This window comes from Amblyraja radiata, chromosome 37, assembly GCF_010909765.2.
Source record: "Amblyraja radiata isolate CabotCenter1 chromosome 37, sAmbRad1.1.pri, whole genome shotgun sequence".
NCBI classification, from domain to species: Eukaryota; Metazoa; Chordata; class Chondrichthyes; order Rajiformes; family Rajidae; genus Amblyraja; species Amblyraja radiata.
Window position 1 is genome coordinate 5681852 of NC_045992.1, and position 19926 is coordinate 5701777.

General features: G+C 45.5%; 1 protein-coding gene across 2 annotated transcripts in view; it reads left to right on the forward strand.

Annotated features, from left to right (window-relative positions):
• The window catches only part of rasgef1a (RasGEF domain family member 1A), a 64878-nt gene that overhangs the window by 36625 nt on the left and 8327 nt on the right, over positions 1-19926 (forward strand). For both annotated transcript variants that reach the window (XM_033012987.1, XM_033012986.1), the window contains exons 2-9: positions 3536-3715; positions 4440-4559; positions 9877-10014; positions 14053-14274; positions 15378-15452; positions 17212-17307; positions 17674-17776; positions 18462-18541. In XM_033012987.1, the coding sequence (XP_032868878.1) occupies positions 3542-3715; positions 4440-4559; positions 9877-10014; positions 14053-14274; positions 15378-15452; positions 17212-17307; positions 17674-17776; positions 18462-18541 (1008 nt within the window). In that variant the 5' untranslated portion in view covers positions 3536-3541. The remainder of the gene's footprint in view (positions 1-3535; positions 3716-4439; positions 4560-9876; positions 10015-14052; positions 14275-15377; positions 15453-17211; positions 17308-17673; positions 17777-18461; positions 18542-19926) is intronic.

The window sequence follows — 19926 nt, forward strand, 5'->3', positions numbered from 1 at the left end:
TTAACCTACAAACCTGTACATCTTTGGAGTGTGGGAGAAAACCAGAGTACCTGCAGAAAACCCACGTGGTCACAGGGAGAACGTACAAACTCCATACAGACAGCACCCGTAGTCAGGATCGAACCCGGGTCTCTGGCACTGTAAGGCAGCACCACTAGTCAAATGGACTTGACTTTATTTTCCCCAACAAACAAATCATTTGATATCATTGTGTACCGATTATTTTTAGAATAGTGTGAGCATTTTAATGAATGGCAAACATTTTCTGGGCAACACAGAGTCAACATAGAGAGTTCTCTAGTGACTCAGGTTCAATCCTGATTTCCCGCACTGTTTGTGTGAAGTTTGCACATTCTCCCTGTGATCAAATGAGCCCTCTGGCTTCCTTTGACATCTCACAGGTTAATTGGCCACTGTAAATTAGCCCCCAGTTGTAAGTGGCTGATAGGAGAATCAGAGGCAGTTGAAGGGGGTGGGAGAGGATAGGTCATGGGGAACTTAGTGGGGGGAATGGGAAGGACAGAATTGCTTTGAGACTGGCCTAGGCCTGATGGGCCAAATGGCCTTGTTCTGTGTTGTACGGAAAGATGGGTGAGAGCGTTTCTGTTCGTGAGTTTGGCTTCTGAAACTGTTGCTGTCAATTTGGTGAAAGTTCTCCTGCAGTTCTGTTGTCTGATGATTTAGACACAGCCATGATGGAACAACAAACTTTCCACAGTCACAATGCAGAGGGAAAGTCGGATAAAACGGTGTTCTCATAAACATGTTTGTACAATAACATTGCACAGTTTTGTTTCCAGGCTTCTGTGTTCAGTGCATACTCAATGTGCTTTGGAATTTGGGTGGTAGGTTCTTGTTGAGCCCTGAAACATCCAGACAGTCCAAACATTAAATTCCGATGGTAGCAAAGAATAACCTTGGTGGAAACATTGGCACAGAGAGGGAAAGAAGTTTCAAATTTCAGTCATTGTCCGTCAACTTACCTGAACTATTTTCGGGTCTAGTCGTGCGTGAGACGTCACCCATGGCACAGTCCTTAACACCTTGTCTCCTACCTGAGAACTGGACTGAAGACCACTCTTATCCTGCGGAGGTTCTCTGTTGGTGGATTGCAAGATACAGCATAGAAACAGGCCCTTCTGCCGACCCAGCCCAGACCGACCATCGATCATCAGTTCTATGCTTTCCCACTTTCTTATCCACTCCCGTACACATTAGGGGCAATTTACAGAGATCCATTAATCTAAAGACAACAGGAACCTTTGGGATCTGGGAGGAAACCGGAGCATCCGGAATAAGTTACAGGGAGAATGTGCAAACTCCACACCCAGTAGCACCCGAGGTCAGGATCGAACCCATGACTCTGTCACTGTGAGGCAGCAACTCTACCAGCTGTGCCACTGTGTTCTAGTGCTCTGAATGTGCTGTCCAGTTCATCTCACCCTTTACTCATTGCCGTCCAACATCTTTCCATTGTAAGGACATAAACAGTCCCAAAATGAGGAGGGATTCTGCTCCCTCCACAATGGTTCACATCTCCCTAAGGTACTTGGACTTTGGCGAGGAAATGAAGCTTCCTTGTCCACAAGGGGGAGCCCCATTCGCGCAGCAAGCTTTGTTTGGGAAGGTTTTCAAATCTCATTGTTAACTGGGTTAGCCTGTGCCTTTAAGATTTCACAGGGACATTTAAAAACTTTTTTTCTCAGCACTGGACCACGGATCAGGAAGCAGCATTAATGAGGTCAGGGTTCCTGCCTCTGTATCTGAGTTTGTTTTCTTTAACCTGCCCTGTGTGTTGGTCCTGACCACTGCTGTGTTTTGGTAGTGGGGCTTGCATCTCGTCGCGCAGAGCACACAATGCAGGGGTTAATCCCGGCTGATAAACAGGGACCTGGGAGTGGCTTGGGAAGCATTTGTTATCCGAACAGGACTTGTCCTCCTTTATCCAGACAGGGTTGCTCTGCTACTCTGCGTATTTTCTGTGCAAAGAACAGTCCCTTAGGAATTTTGCCACATCCCTGCGCTTTTCCAAATCTTTTCTCAAGCCCGGCCTCAGCTGTGATGCGGGGAAATAATGACCCATTTACAGAACAAGATCCCACAACAGCAGTGTGACAAACAGCCAGATAACCTGCTTGGCTTTGAGAAAAATAAAACACAACCCCAAACTGCAGGGAATATGAAAACAAAAAGAAATGCTGGGAATGGTTGGCTTGCCTGACTGGATCTAATGCTTTGGATGTTGTTCCTGGCCTGTTTTCTTTACAAGATTGTACTTTTTCTGTTTTATCAATACGAAGAGGTTCCCCGCGAGTTACCTACTGTCTAAATGTACAAGTCGGTACAACAGAGGAACATGCCCTTCGGCCCACAATGTCCGTGCCGAACATGATGCCAGGTTAATCTAATCTCCTTTTCCTGTACGTGATCCATTCCCTGCGTAATATGCCTATCTAAAATACTCTTAAATTCCCCTATTGTATCTGCGTCCACTATCCCTGGCAGCGCGTTCCAGGCACCCACCGCACCCTGTGAATAAAAACTTGCCCCGAACATCTCCTTTCTATTTTACCTCTTGCACCTTAAAGCTACGCCCCCGAGTCTGTGACATTTTCACCCTGGGAACATGTAGGTATGTCCTCTATACTTTGATCTTTCCTACTCAGATAAGTTATCCAATCTGTAAGCGAGTCATTCAGAACTCCCCCCCTGCATCTAAACCCCCTTTCCCACTGCCTTAGTGCTCTACCTGTCCCTGGGTTCCAAGTGAACCAGTGCTTACATCTCCTTAAAAAAATTCCCGTCCTGGCTGTGACATTTTTCCATGCCTTCACCCCTCTCTCCCTCCACAATCTCTTTCTGTTGCGGATCTTGGCACCCATATGTTTTACGTCTCTTTATCATCCCTGCTTGCAATCGGTTCACCACTGGTGGCCTTGCCTTCGCTGCCCAGCTGTGTAAGAACGGATAGTATTAATGTGCGAGGATCGCTGGTCGGCGTGGACTCGGTGGGCTGTATCTCTAAACTAAACTAAAAACTAAACAGCAAGTGCTAAAGGCTTGATCAGCAAACAAGAGTTGGTAGAGAGTGAAGGAAGGAATGGAGGCAATGAGACTCAGCTGGTGGGATGACCTAAGTGGGAAAGGACTAATAACATCTGCACCCCACTAGGTGTCTGTTAGTGAAGAACGAGAGATATTGATGGTGGTGGAAAAACACAGGTCATTAATGTCCCAGCCAGGAGACAGTGGCAAAGTATATGGTGGCCATTATCAATGAGAGCTTGGTGTATACAGATTGTCTGCCACTCACCTACTATACAATACAGAACATACTTGGTTATTATCTGGCTGGAGCTGGCTGTGTACAAATTGGCTGCCTGGCCTCTCTTCTTCACTTCAACGTCTACCACCGTTCAACCCTTTGGGACTTCCCCAAGGTCATGAGAGATGCTTCAGAAAGGAAGGAATTTCGCGATGAAACGGGAGGTGTGGCAGGTCTGAGTTGCTAACGTGTTCTCTTTTGTTGTTCCAGGAAACTATGCCCCAAACGCCAATCTTCCCAAGCATGCTTGGCACCAGTTGTAGCAGTCATGTGCAGCCAGACATGCAGGAGAAGTGCGGAGATCCAGTATACCAGGACGGCAGTCTGGTGTCGGGATCCCTCGAGGTACTGATAGAGCGCTTGGTACCCACGGTGGATTACTATCCTGATGTGAGTATTCTGTACCGAACATTTTCCTCACTCTTTCACCAGGAGGAGGTTCTGTTAGATGAGGACTTTGTTTTTGCTGTTGGCCTTGTTAGCAATGAATCTTCCCATCAGGGTTTGAGTTGAACATGGGTAACATTATGGATGAGAAATGGATGACCTTCCCCAGTAAAGCCCTTTTCTCTGGGGGACACTAAAATCAGAACTCTGCAGACGCTGAAAATCTGAAATAAAAACAGGAAATGCTGGAAACCTTTAGCGGGTCAGGCAGCATCACCGGGAAGAGAAACCAAGTTAATGTTTCAGTTTGAGGAGCCTTTAAACACAGTTTCTGTGACCCATGTACAAGCCTGACCTTGGGTGCTGTCTGTGTGGAGTTTGCACGTGTTTGCTCCTGATGCTCCGATTTCATCCCATTTCCCAAAGAGATGTCTGATGGTAGATTAGTTTGTCCGAAGTGTTTGAATCTGGGAGATTTGATGGGAGTGTGGAAAAGATAAAATTGAGATGAGTGTAGTTAGGTGGTTGGTGGTTGGTGGTTGGCATGGACATGATGGGCTGAACAATCTTTATCCATGCTATATGACTCTATTTTAATGTTGGTATTTTATCCACATTATTTACAATGTCTGTTATAATCCTGCTTGTGAAGTTTTGACTTGTGTGACTGTAGGTTTAGGGCCAAGGAGTGAATGAAAGTTTATCTGTTCCCCTCTCTACTACACAGCGGACTTACATCTTCACCTTCCTCCTGAGTTCGCGTGTCTTCATCCACCCTCAGGAGCTGCTGGCACGAGTCGGGCAAATCTGCACCAAGCAGTTGGAGACTGGATCAGAGGCAGATAAGGTACGCAGCTGAGAATACTAGCGTTGCCCTTCCAGCTGTGCATCTAGGTTTGTCAGGGGCAAGGTGGACACAAAATGCTGGAGTAACTCAGCTGGGACAGGCAGCAACTCTGGAGAGAAGGAATTGGTGACGTTTCGGGTCAAGACCCTTCTTCAGACTCAATGAAGAGCAGCCTTGCAGCTCGAGCTGCTCTTTCAACACCCTCTCCTCTGTGATGGCAGGGGTCGAGTGATCACTGTCTGTTAAATCAAACACAGGTCGCCCATGGATAACAAACATGTTCTGTTTTCACAGAAGTCAATTTTGTTGACATTTTCACACCTTACCCTTCCATATCTCTCGTCTCCGTCTCCCCTGACTCTCAGTCTGAGGAAGAGTCTCAACCCGAAATGTCACCCATTCTTTCTCTCCCAAGATGCTGCCTGTCCTGCTGAGTTACTCCAGTATTTTGTGTCTATGGTGTGAGCCAGTTCCTTCCTACACATTATATATGCCCTTCAATTTGTCACCCTCAATATCAGGTGAACCCCATCTTCAACTGTCCCATGTATTAGCTCTGCCACTGGTGCAACATCGCTCAATGTTACTGTTTACAGAATGTACAGCTCATTGATAACACATCCCAAAACTGTGCCCTCTGCTGCCTGGGAGAACAAAGGCAGCTGGCACAAGGGAACATCACCACCTACCAGTACCGCTCCAAGTCCTACATCATCTGCAAATATAACGCTGGCTCTCTGTCTGCACGGGGACTAAATCCCAGGACCTCCAACCAATCAACATTATGAAGACACAACGAACTACAGATGCTGGAATCTTGAGCAAAACAAAAAGTACTGGAGTAACTCAGTGGTCCAGGCAGCATCTGTGGAGGGAATAGGTGGGTGATGTTTACTTAGCATTTATCTGACTAAAGAAGGGTCCTGAATTGAAACCTTGCCTATACAATCCCTCCACAATTGCTGCCTGATCCACTGCATTCCCCCAGCACCTTGTCTTTGGACCATGGTGAAGATACCTTCACTTGACATGGAGTGCAGTGGTCATATATGGCAGATCCTAAGGACCATTAGGATGGGTAATAAGTGCTGGTTCTGTCAGAGAATCTGACATATGTAACTGAATTCAATTGACACTTCTTCCCCCCCCCCCCCCCCCCACACACACACACACCCACTAGGGATGTTTACTTGAAATGCCCAGGGTCAGCATTTAGTTTATTGTCACGTGTACCAAGGTACATTGAACAGCTATTGTTGCATGCTAACCAGTCAGCGGAAAGACAATGCATGATTACATTTAAGCCATTCACAGTGTACAGATTCACGATAAAGGGAATAATGTGAATATCGTTTAGTGCACGATAAAGCCAGTAAAGTTCCGATGAAGGATAGTCCGAGCGTCTCCAATTAGGTAGATAGTAGTTCAGGACTGCTCTCTAGCTGTGGTAGGATAATTCAGTTGCCTGATAACAGCTGGGAAGAAACTGCCCCTGAATCTGGAGCTGTGCATTTTCACACTTCTATACCTTTTGCCCGATGGGATAGGGGAGAAGAGGGGAGAAGAGGGAGTGACCGGGACACACTGGCATTTGTACGCCTGTGTGGCTTCGTAAAAATCCTTGCTGAAAGAATGAAAGCTCGGAACACGAAGGATAAATAAAGAGGCTGTCAGCAACGGGGCTGTGGTTTGCACAGGCTTGATGACAGGGGCGTGCGAGGAAGATTTGAAATGTGTCTGTGACAGGGGCTGCAAACGCCTGCGTCGGCAGCTCGGAGTGTGAAACCTGACAGCTCTGATGAACTCGCTCACTGGGGATAATCTGTGAGACTGAAACGTGGTTTGAACAATGTCCCTGCAAAATGTGGACGAGCTCCACTGGGAACAGAAGGGAGTTTTTACAGTTCTCGGGTTAGATTCGAGCCTGCCTCTGGCAGATGGCTGTGAGTCATCTGTTTGTGTCACCAGTATCCCGGCAGCATGCATTAAAACACTTGCATTTCTGTTGCGCCTTTCAGCAACCCAAATGAAGACCTTTGGGATAAGACCACGGTTGCAGTGCAAGGCATGTTGCTGCTGATTTATGCATAGCTAGCTTCCACAAGCAGCCATGGTCCAGGGACAGATGGCTTCCACACTTTCTACCTTATAACAGTGACCACATTTCCAGCTCTTTACTGAATGCCTTCGCCAACACTCTCGCAGTGACTTCCTGATCCTACCATTCGCCGTCTTTATGAAAATAAAGCATTTTCCTCGCATCGCTTCTGGTTCTTCTGCCAGTCGCCTTCACTCTTTTGTCCTCTGGTTCTTGATAGTTTGCCCAATATTCTCTCCCTCTTCACTCTCAGCGTTGAACCGCATACAGAGACGTGGAGAGGTGATTACAAGGGGAAGGGGGGAGAGGAGGAGACGGAGAGAATGAGGCGTACAGGGAGACTTTCAAAGCTTAGGATGAAGTTAGGGCGGCTGGTAGAGCCCCTGCCTCACACCGTCAGAGATCCGGGATCAATCCTGACCTCGAGTGCTGGGTGTGTGGAGTTTGCACGTTCTCCCTGTAACCTCATGCATTTTCAGTTTTCTCCCACATCCCAAAGACGTGCGGGTTTGTAGGTTAATTGGCCCCTGTAAAATTGCCCCTTGTGTGCAGGGAGTGGATGTGAAAGAGGGAACTTGTGTGAATGTTGATGTTTCCACACTGTATTTTCCAATCAATCAGTTTGACGGTTCAGCTGTCATTGTTAACAGTAACGAACCACATGCAACTTTAAACTCACAATGCTGATACCGTTGGGGTGTTGCCTTTCTTATAGTTCATTTCTTCACTGTTACTCTCATTACTGAATTTCCTTCCTCAATTGCTTTCTTCCTTCCTTCTTTTATTTTCCTTTGCTTCTCTGCCCTAAGCGTTGACCTTCAGCTGGTGATCACTTGCGCTCTCCGCGTGTTAAAGGAAGCAAAGCAAGAAAATCGTGATTTTGAAAGCCAATGTTTTTTTAATATACGGTACAAAGATGCACAGAGTCTTTTACCCAGAGTAGGGGAATCGAGGACCAGAGGACATAGGTTCAAGGTGAAGGGGAAAAGATTCAATAGGAATCCGAGGGGTGAAATTTCAACACAGAGGGTGGTGGGTGTATGGAACAAGCTGCCAGAGGAGGTAGTTGAGGCTGGGACTATCCCATAAGATAAGAAACAGTTGGACAGTTACATGGATGGGATAGGTTTGGAGGGATATGAACCAAGCGCAGGCAAGTGGGACTAGGGTAGCTGGGACATTGTTGGCCAGTGTGGGCAAGTTGGGCCGAAGGGCCTGTTTCCACACTGTATTACTCTATGACTCTATGACAAAGATTAGCCAGCACATTGACAAGTTACTGATGGTCTTTGGATCACTAATATCGGCAAAAACCCTTTTCTATGGAATCAGTTGACCATATTTGTAACATACAGAATGAGCGGCATTTACTTCGTACTTATCATGTTCATAAGATCATTTCAGTGGTGGATGCCCAGACACACTGCGGGGAGAAGGTAGAAGCAGACACAGCAGCAAAGTTTAAAAGACCTATGACCAAGCATGGATTTACTTGCCATGTGCAGGCAGATGCTGTTAGTTAGACATGGCCTCATTGTCAGCACAGACTTGGCGGGCCGAAGGGCCAGTTCCTGTGCTGCTCTGCTCACTGCAGACAGCAGAGTGGTTTATTAGAGTCTATTCATTGTGGTCATGCAAAATACATGGGAGCCAATTGGCACACACCTTCATGTACTAATCTAATAATAATCACTGTTCACTAAAGTTTACCACTGCTGATTAATGGCTAAACGTTGATCGCATACCAGGCAGAAGTCCCTGGTCCTTTCTGCTAAATAATGCTATGGTGACTTTTGCGTCCAACTGTGAAGTCAGTCTGTGGTAGGATATCGTGTTGGACATCTCATCTGAAAGGTAGCATCTCTGAATTAGATGTTGGTCGTTGGTGTGGAACTCAAATCCACAACCTCCTACCCATTGTGTAAGGAGAGTACTAACCACTGTGGCACCTGCTGACATACAAGCAGGCTTTTTGTATAATGAAAGCTGAACTGCCAGATCAAATATTTACCATGTAGTCTGGCCCTCTCGATGGGATTGTAATTTAGTTTATTAACTTCGGTTGATTCCCAGTGCCAGTTTGTCACAAGTCAAACATGGAGTTAAAAGCTGCTCCTCTCTGACCCCAAGATCATGCCCACATTTGGTGTTCTCACCTGCCCCTCTGGTGCTGAGTATAGACACAGGTTGAGGGTGAATGTCTGCGAGTCCTTGTCTCCTGGCATTGTGCCACAGCTGCCTGTGGTGACGTCAAACTGTTGAGAACAGGCAGTGCTCCGCGATAGTATATCAAGGCTAGATGCCAATGTCAGGCAGCTTCGTATATTACCACAGTCCCCTTCGACCCATAGCGAGCTTGGCGATGATAATAGATTTGGGCAACAGCAGCTGATACCTGTGGCAGAGTGCAGTTATTGAACCGTTTCACTGCCCATTGTCCTGATGACGGCACACATTGCAGTGTCTGAAACAGATTGTTGTGCTTGAGTAAGCTTTGTGTGTCAATGTGTACGCAACTCATTATTTCTTTCATCGTGGCATGTGTGCACAAGAAGATAGCCAACATCTCAAGGCTCTGGGATGTCTTGGAATCTTTAGCATCCGTGTCCCCTCTGAGGTGTTTTTAACGTTTTGCAAACGCGGTGTATCAAATGAATGCAATAGCTGCGAAGTTGTCTCCTGTGCACTGAAGAGTATAATTATTGTTGCTCCTTTTAGATGATTTTGTAAATCTCCACTGAACAAATTCCTCCGAAGCTTTGTTGTTGGCAACCGCTCAAACAGAGGTTGAAAATTGTCTCGGTTAATAGACGATCGCAAATAATTCACAAACCAACATGGTTAAGAGAAACATATTTAAAATAGCCTTGGAAATGTAATCTTATTGCTTGTTAATTCCTTGAAATCCATTTGTGGTCTTGTCAATTCCCTCGTTATCACCCCCATCCCCAAACTGTCCACATCACTGACTCTGATCATATCATTGTGCATTGTATCTTCCTTAAGTCTGCAGTGCACCTGCCTGGTTTTAGCTGGTTAGGCCCTACATAGTCTATGCTTGGTACGGTACCCTCTTTGATTCAAACTTCCGTCCTTCCAATGTGTGGTTTGCTATCCATTAACTCTCTGCCAGCTCCCCGAGACATATTACTATGTACCTGGTCTGTACACGTTATTTATGTTATCATAAGACTAAGCTCCTGATTTGTTGCCCTACAGGCTCGGGTCAAGGAATTTGTCCCGAAAATCATCCAGCTTCTGACCGAGTGGACCGAAACATTCCCACATGATTTTCAGGATGAGAAATCGATGAAGGAACTCAAGGAGATCACGCACCAGATAGCACAGCGCGATGAGGTGAGGGAATGTAGCTGGTTTCTCACTGTCCATGATATGTTTCTTATTTCTATCCATTAAGCTTTATTTCACACGTACCCCAGAGTAATTTCACGGATTGTGTTCTGTGGGGGGAAAATGGAGATACTAGGAATATCTTCTTAAAGAAGAGGAGGAAGTCAAAGAGATATTTAATAGTCAGCAGGATTGGTGGGCGAGGTTTTGGAATATGGCAGGGAAAGGGGAAGTGGCTAACTTAAAATTTATTGCAGTGAAGGTTGATTCCACTTTCTCGTGGAATTGGATAGATAGAGATATGGGGAATAGAATAGCTCGTTTGTAATGCTGACACGGGTCCAACGGGTGGAATGGCCTTCTCCATCACACAGATTTCAGTGCTGTTGCATCCAAACATGAAGTTCAAGATTCAAGAGAGTTTATTGTCAAGTGGCCCTGATAGGACAATGAAATTCTTGCTTTGCTTTAGCACCAGAACATAGTAGGCATTGACTACAGAACAGATCAGTGTGTCCATATACCATTGTATAAATATATACACACATGAATAAATAAACTGATAAAGTGCAAATAAACAGATAATGGGCTATTAATGTTCAGAGTTCTGTCCGAGCCAAGTTTAATAGCCTGATGATTGTGGGGAAGTAGATGTTCCTGAACCTGGTCGTTGCAGTCTTCAGGCTCCTGTACCTTCTACCTGAAGGTAGCGGGGAGATGAGTGAGTGGCCAGGATGGTGTGGGTCCTTGATGATACTGCCAGCCTTTTTTAGTGAGCGACTGCGATAGATCCCCTCGATGGAAGGGAGGTCAGAGCCGATAATGGACTGGGCAGTGTTTACTACTTTTTCAGTTCAGAGTTATGGCCCAACCAGGTTTTCATTCTACTGCAGGTCGGTTGCCAATTACATTGCAGTTTGAGCAGGATGGATCAGACAGTTACATCTGACCCCCTAGTCCCTCCCCCACCACCTCCGACATCAATCCCCAAGCCTCCCCCCGCTCGCTTGCAGACTTGCTGTACTTCTGCCCAGCCACACAGACCAGGCAAAATCTAAAAGATTCTTTTCATTCCAGCATCACTTCCAATGATCTGTGCTGAGAACAATCTGTCTGGAGATGAGACTAAAGATTGACAACATTGTATTTTACAAGGATGTGTTCTTGCCTAGTTCGGGTCAACATTCTTTCTCAGTACTGCACAGCCACATTCACCAAGCCCCTGGGCCAACAAAAATAACATTTTAATAATGAACCAGGAAAGAAGCACTATATGCACACATGTGAAAATTAAATGCATTCCCAGACAAGCCACCAAGCCTCAAGCCATGAATTGAGAACATTAAAGCAAAAGAAATAGAAACACGAGTCGGCTGTTCTGTTTTCGAATCATGCTCTTCCATCCATAATATCATGGCTGACCTTTTTCCCTTGACACCACTTTCCTACATAAATTCCATGTCCCTCATTTTTTTGTCAAAATTCTCATTCTTGTGTTCAATCCTTGCGTGGTCTTGTACTTCCAAATCTCAAAAACCTCTTCAAACCCTTCAATCTACTTAAATCCGTGCTTCCTTGAACTTTTGCCTTGAACTATTTCCAGCAGTTATGCCTTCAGCAGTAAAATAAATATTATTGTCAAAACATTTAAAAGCAAGTTAGATAAGAATTTCAACTCAGTGTTAAAGATTAAAAGAGCCAAAATAATGTCGGCAATGATGCAGAGAGGAGACTTTGGATGTTGCAATTTCTGAGATGCTGTAAGACTTGGATGTTAGTGCGTCTTGCAACAAGGTCAATGGATTTATTGTTCGCTGGAGAACGCTGAGGAATCTTGCAGTTGTGCATTCTCTAACCCATATAAAAAATGAGATCAGACATGTCCAGAGCTGAGTTTGGCAACCATGTAAACCTAACAGATTCTGCAGTGCATAAATGCATGTAAATTGCAACCATAATATTTCGAGCTTCTCACATCTCTGGAATCATTTGGTGCTGATTTCAGGATTATTGATCCTGGGATCAATGTGAGGGAAACTGCATCATGCCTTTTTAAAGATGGGGTAAGGGGCTAACCACCTTTCCCTCTTCCCTGTTTGCATCTTTGACATTCCTTCTCTCCCCCCCCCCCCCGGCCTGGGGGGTATCCATCTAGCGGTGGTGAAGGGAAAATAGAAATCTCCACGGCAGCGCAAATTTAAAAGATTCTTCAGGGTAACGTCACACACCCTGAGAGGGCAACAGTGAACAGCTTCCAATGTGTTGCTGTTTGGATTGCAACCACCAAAGGGTTAATTCATTGGTGATAATTCAAAGCTGTGTGGATATTATTTGTCCAGGTTATGCAAGAGGAATGGACAAACATCAGCTACTAGTGGAATGTTTTGGGAAAGTGAAGCCAGCACATTCTGTCTTTGAATCTGAAGACATTTTTCTCCCCGCTCCCCACCCCCCCCCACATCTCACACAAAGCACATAGCTCTTTCTATCCCACAATGGGCTTGCTACAATCGAAAGGAAGTGGCCTGCTCAAACCTGCCCGATGAAGTGGTGTTTGAAAGGAAATGACAGAGGCTGAGATGAAGGAAAGCAGACTGGCCTTCCACTCCGCTTCCTGCCTGCATCGCCCAAGTTTCCTCTCCGCCTTCCCTCGGAGCCCAACGTGTGCAGTCAATCCCTCAACAGAAGGAATTTTCTACAAAGTCTTACATTTGTTCATAGCGTTCATAGGAGATAAGGCCAGGAGCAAGCCATTCACTTAAGTAAGCTGACATATTATTGCAGTTGGGAAATTAGGAAGGCAAATAGTATCCTGACAGTCTGTTGCAAGATGATTTGAGTAAAAGATTTCCATTAGTGTAATTGCAATGATATAGTAACTGAATAAGACCATCTAAGGAGCATTATATGCAATGTTGGTCGCCTTACCTACAAAAGGATGTATCTCCCAGAGAGGAAGTTTAACAAAGATCCCGAGATTTGTTAAGGAAAGAACTGCAGATGCTGGTTTAAACTAACGATAGACACAAAAAGCTGGAGTAACTCAGCGGGACAGGCAGCATCTCTGGAGAGAAGGAATGGGTGACTTTTCGGGTCTAAAGAAGGATCTTGACCCGAAATGTTGCCCAATCCTTCTCTCCAGAGATGCTGCCTGTCCCTCCGAGTTAGTCCAGCATTTTGTGTCGATCACGACATTTGTTCCTGGGATGCAGGTCTGTCACAGAAGGAGACAATGTGCAACTACTCCTCTGTTCACTCAGAGGTGTTGTTGAAATTTGGCAAATAATGGGATGGACTAAAGGGAAAGCAAGAAGGTTGAAATTCTCACATGGTGGACAAAAGAGAATTCCACATTCATAAACCAATCAGATTTTCTGCATCTGACTAAATCTTAATTAGGCAAAGGTTCCAAATGATCCTGATTTGTTCTTCTGTCTTCTGTTTTAATATGGATCTGTGCATCAGAATTCTGGTGTAACTTTGTGAAGAAGTGGAACTCGTACATTGGTCCTACAATGAACAAAGTGCACTTGGTTAAAGACCGCAGTCCGTGTCTGAAGAAGGGTCTCGACCCGAAACGTCACCCATTCCTTTTCTCCGGAGATGCTGCCCGTCCCGCTGAGTTACTCCAGCATTTTGTGTCAATCTTCGTTTTAAACCAGCATCTGCAATTCCTTGCTAGACACAACATGCTGGAGTAACTCAGCGGGTGAGGCAGCATCTCTGGAGAGAAGGAATGGGTGACGTTTTGGGTCGAGACCCTTCTTCAGACTCTTTCGATTTTTACCAGCATCTGCAGTTCTTTTTTACATGCCTGCAATTCCTTCTTACACAGTTCTTGATATACATCCATGTTAAGTTATAGTCTATTCCTATGTGCGAAGTTGGTGGACTATATGCTAACCTGAGTTGTATGTTGACCACAACAGTTCAGATAGCATTTGCAATTAATTTGAACATTCACGGATCAACATTAATGTGTAAAGCTTATACTTCCCACACATTGTTGCTCACGACAGGATCTTCCTTTTGCTCTCTTATTAGGAAAACTCCAGCGTGAAGAAAAGCATTAGCCAGATGACCCAAAACCTGATCCGCAACCTCTCGGCCCACAGTCAGTACCAGGAGGCACGGGAAATAATCAAACCGTCAGTCACGGATAAGCAGACCATCTTGAAGTCCAAGACTCAGTCCAGCCAGAAGGACATACTGAGCGTTTGCACTGATCCCTGTGTCTTAGCTCAGCAGCTAACCCATATCGAAATGGTAGGTGAATATATAACTGAAAAACAGCATTGAAAGAGTTTAAAAGAAAGACTGCAATATAGGAACAATACCTTGGTTAGCATGAATCAGTTGACATCTAGAGAGGGTGTATTTGCCACAACATTGCTCCTTCAATTCTCACCCCCTGAGTCATTGCCACTATGCTGGATTATTATCTACTTGCACTGCATTAACATGGGGAGATAATAAGGAGCTATTTGAGAACGCAAGTTCTGAGAATCCCATCACCAGTCACAAACCATTTCCTCCATCCATTCTGCTCTGCTCTGTTCCTCCACACGGTCTCCCGCTCCCCTGTTACAAAACCACCCTGTGCTCCTGCTACCTGCTCTTAACAACATAAGAGAATTTACGAGCATTCAGAAATGGGTTCCAAGAGTGAAATCCAAATGCTGACCCAGCCACTGCATGTAAAACGTGTCGAGGGATTTATTTCAAATTTCCTCTTTCATTTCTGTCACGCTTGTTTTAAAACCCGTGCCCTCTCTATATGAAGGTTGAGTTTACCTGTTTATCACCCTTAATAAAGTACAGGTGTGAGTCGGATAAATCTGAAGAAAGCTCCCTACTCCCTATTTCTCTCCACAGATACTGCCTGACCCACTAAGTTCCTCCAGCACTTTGTTTTTGTCGAGTGGGATAAAGATTTTTATTGTCCTGCAGTAATCTTAGTATTATATATTAGTAGTATTATAATCTTAGTATAATATAATATCTTTGTAGTATATAATACTAAGATTATAATACTATTATAATACTATTATAATACTATTAGGATTATATTATTATAGTATTAGATCATAATACTATTAGTATTATATTATATTGTATAATTATATTATATATTATAATATATATAATATATGGTATTATATAATATAATATTAGTAGTATTATAATCTTAGTATTATATACTACGAATATATTATACATCTCGTATATGTTTCAGGGGATTTTTGTCCTTCATTTAGCCTCAGCCAAAGATGTGAGACTTAGATGAGGCAAGTGCACTTTTCAGAGGAAGTTGGATCGGCATTATTAATGAAATTGCAAGCTAATTGTTCACTCCTTGCTGTGTACAGGATCGATTAATGCACATTACCCCAGAGGAGCTGGTGCTTATATTCAACCACATGGATTCAATGGACAATCATAAGGTAAGGGAAGGAGTAGTTTCACAAACCCTTTCTTGATCACAGACCACAGTAATTTTCCCTTGTCGGCAGTGGCGGACTGGGTCTAAAAATATTGGTTGCCAGGAGACAAAGGGGGTCCACCCACAACTACAATACTATCATTTAACAGGGGCCCACTTGCCATCACTTGCTATCACTTCATCAGGGGCCCACTTGCCTTCTGGCAAGCTGACACCCTGGCCAGTCCGTCACTGCTTGTCGGTGAACGAATGAAAACCCAATCACCCGAGCTGACTTTGAGGACTTAAAATCTTTTCAGTACCTTACTCCACCTACAATGCCACCTCTTTGAGAGGAACTATCTCGATCGCGTTGTTGATCGGTTTGACTGCGAAACAACAAACGTTGATCAAGCAGAGGGGGACATATGCGGTTTAAAAAACCCCAGAACATGCTAGAAATACTCAGCAAGTCAGACCACATCTGTGGGAGTAGAAACTGAGTTCTCAATTATGTGTTCTGGCAAGGGGGCTTAGAGCGGAAACGTCAACTCTGTTTCTGCTCTCACAGATGCCGCATGATCTACTGAGTATTTCCAGCAATTTATTGTTATTGATATGTGGTGCTTATCTGATACCAGCACCACATAGATCACCAGCATGGTGGCGCTGCGGTCGAGTTGCTGCCTTACAGCACCAGAGACCTGGATCAGATCCTGACTACGGGTGCTGTCTGTGTAGAGTTTGCACGTTCTCCCTGTGACCACGTGGATTTTCTCCAGGTGCTCCAGTTTCTTCCCACATCCCAAAGACGTGGAGTTTTGTATGTTAATTGGCTTCTGTAAATCACCCCTGGTGTGTGGGACAGGATACGGGTGATTGTTGGGTCAGCGTAGATTGGGCCTGTTTCCATGCTGTATCTCTAAAGAAATACCGCCCCACATCTTTTATCTCCATGTACATCCTACCCTGCTCCAGTCAGCACACATAGTTGACTTGGATGGGCCAGGTTACTGTTGAATGCTTTGTCGTCTTATACCAGTTAGTTAATAAGTTCTACACACTTCAGTGTCAGATGGTGTTTAAGACGTTTTGGAAGAGAGGAGAGTGGGTATTAACAGACATTCACTCATTAGAAGTCAAAATACATTTGAAACAAAGCATACAAGGATTAATAAAAGGGGTTGGGTGGATGATTTGCAGAGTGTTTGATGTCACTACACTGCCTGCTATTCTGATGCAAGGGGGCCTGTTCACACGGAGACTTGCAGCGTGCTTGAATAATGATGTCCCACAGCTGGTGGCCCAGCAGATGGTTCTAAGCTCCAGTTGTTCTGGCCTGCCCGCAAAAGGGCCGATTTTGTTTGATGGATTGACGCCAAGCCTTTGTTGTGGCTGCTGGTCAGCAATGTGATCGTCCCGGAGCCCCACGATACATCAGCAAACAGCTGGAAGGAGCAGGCGTGCAACCTGACACCACGAGGCTGTCCGCAAGCATTAGCACCCTCCAGGATCGGAGAATCATTAATCAAAACCCCGACATGACGGACAAACGTCTTGCTGCTCAGCCTTTTATTCTAGCAAAACAAAAAGTGCTAGTTAATATGTAGGTATCTGAGTTTTGCATACGGATTTATTTATTGTAAGTTGGTATATTTAGTTAGATAGTTAGATAATACTTTGGCTTTGGACTGGTTTTCTTAGTTGAGTGCTTATCCTGGAGTTACAGCACAAGTACTTTATGTTTTAATTGTAATTGTAATTTCTGTTTCTTTCCCAAGGGTTGCCGTAGCGACATCAAGAAGACCTACAACTTGGAAGCCTGCGACAACTGGTTCAATCGGCTCAGCTCGTTGGTGGCCACCGAGATATGCAGAGTGAGTTAACAGTGATGATCCCCGTGGCTGACAGGCTGTTAGTCACCTCAGCTGCCGTTCCGCCACGCGTCAGCGGTGATAGTGTTGCATTTGCTTGGCGTCTACGTCCGGGAGTTGGCGAGGGGAAGAGAGTCCCCGAACAAGCGAACCTCTGTTCACTCTCCCGGTCGTACCACCTGTCCCATAGGCCACAAGTCAAGTCTCCGTTTAACCCGAGGCACCATATGTGCTTTGTTCAGCGCAACGCATTGCATTGCCATGCTGGTGGGTTGGAGGGATAAGGGGGTGATATCCCTAACAACATCCATTAAGCTCTGTCTGCCCTCCCACGTGGAATTTCACAGGTTTCGTTCTATCCAATTGCAGGTTGGGAAAAAGAAGCAGAGGACACGGATGGTGGAATTTTTCATTGACGTGGCAAGAGAATGTTTCAACATCGGAAACTTCAATTCGCTCATGGCGATTATATGTGAGTTTTCACGTCAAAATCCTTCACTTTCCTCATAAGCACCTCCCATCCTAATCGTACCACCAGTCATTGCCATGGCATCAGCTGCAAGGACATAGAATCACACAGTGTGGAAACAGGCCGTTCGGCTCAACTTGCCCACATCAGCCAACGCGCCCCATCTACACTAGTCCCACTTGCCTGCATTTCGTCCATATCCCTCTAAACCTGTCCTATCCATGTACCTGTCTAATTGCTTATTAGTTCCTGCCTCAACTACCCAACATAGCTCCGTGATGTTATAGTCCCACAGACTCCCGCGGCTTGGTGCGCCCGTTGGTCTCCAGGCAATGCCACCAACTCCACAATGTTAGGCCGCAGTGGGGACGGAGATACAATACGGAAGAAAATCGAGGGCAAGGGGACATAGGCTTAAGGTGAAGGGGAAAAGATTTAATGGGAATCTGAGGGGTACCTTTGTCACGCAAAGAATGGTAGGTGTATGTAGTTGGGCAGGGACTATCCCAGCATTTAAGAAACAGTTGGACAGGTACATGGATAGGACCAATTTGGAGGGATACGGACCAAATGCAGGCAGGTGGGACATGTTGGCTGGTGTGGGCAAGTTGGGTAGAAAGGCCTGTTTCCACACTGTATCACTGTGACTATAACCCACTGAGAGTTGTCTCTCTTCTCTCCTCTGTAGCTGGCATGAACCTCAGCCCCGTTGCCAGACTGAAGAAAACTTGGTCGAAGGTCAAAAAGGCAAAATTTGAAGTTTTGGAAGTAAGTACTGGGCAGGTGGAGGTAGGGGGTTGGGCAGAAGGGACAGAATGTCTCTATAACACCGTGAGAGCAGTTCCTGCAGATTCTACACATCCATTTGCTATTTAATCTCGTGCTATGATGTAGCACCTTGACGTTTGACCACCCAAGGCTGACCTTGTGCCACTTCCTGGGGTCACTCATGGCACCATGTCCAGTGTCACCTGATGGCCATGTCCTTCTATCTCTTTTCTGAACTCAACCAAGTGTCTCTCAGTCTCCACCATTGGGAGATTCAGCTGATGCTCCAAAGAGAGAAGATCTCTCTCCAAACAGACGATGGAGAGAGAATGGGAGGCGAAGTGTGTGTTGGGTGGGGTGGGAGTGGCAGACTGTGTCCCGTGGTTTGAGAGGTTGGAGTGTGCGGGATAGGTGAGACTTCTGGTGTCTATCGCACGGAGTTATGCGGTGGAGAGATCCACTGAGCTCAGGGTCAGCGGGCTCCTTGCGCCCTGCTTGACTGCCCTGTGATTACAGCACCATCATGTGGCTACGCTGGGACTGTGCTTGGCTTAGAATGTCCTGTTCCCCAAGGAAGATCAGAGACAAAACACTTCAAATGCCACACACAAAGTTTGCATTATTCATAGGACCTCACTCGGCCCATTCCACTGGCGGTGTCCATTTCCAAACATAGACAATTCTGCCTTGCATTGTCACACTCACAGCCACAAAGAGGATGCTCACTGCAAGTGTATATCTTCATTGCCTGTGACTGGGGCTGAAACCGTTTCAGTGTGATCACCTTTGTGTGAACTTCCTGTAAATTAACTGAAACAGCGAACTGCTTTGAATAGGTCAGTACCGCCTTTAAATCAGCAGAAGTATAAGTTGTCATCCCCGCAATGTTGTTTTAGGAATCGAGCTGCCAGAATTCATACTCCCAACACACATTGGCAGCCAGTGCACAGCGTGTATAATACTCTGCATCTTCATGATTTTGGTGAACCATTCATAAAATCATAGACTGAGTCAGCTCGGGCCCTTTGGCCTGTTCTGGCTCATTGACAGAGTTTCATCCTTCTTGCCTACTCTTTCCCCAATGTTCATAGATTTACCCTCTTCCCTTCTGGACCTGAAGTAGTACAGTAAGTCTTCATTCTCCTCTGGTAGCTGTTCTCAGACTCACGCGAGGCAGTGCAACTAGGGGGAGTCTCCCGGTTCCTACTTTGATGGGGTAGTTGACTCTCCATCAATGTCACGGGTGTGGGAGTTATCCAAAGTAATGGCTGAAGGGATACAACCGTGCCATAGAGTCACAGAAACACAGAGATGTACAGCATGGAGACAGACCCTTCGACCCACCTTGTGCATGCTGACCAAGTTCCGGGCTAGTCACATTCGCC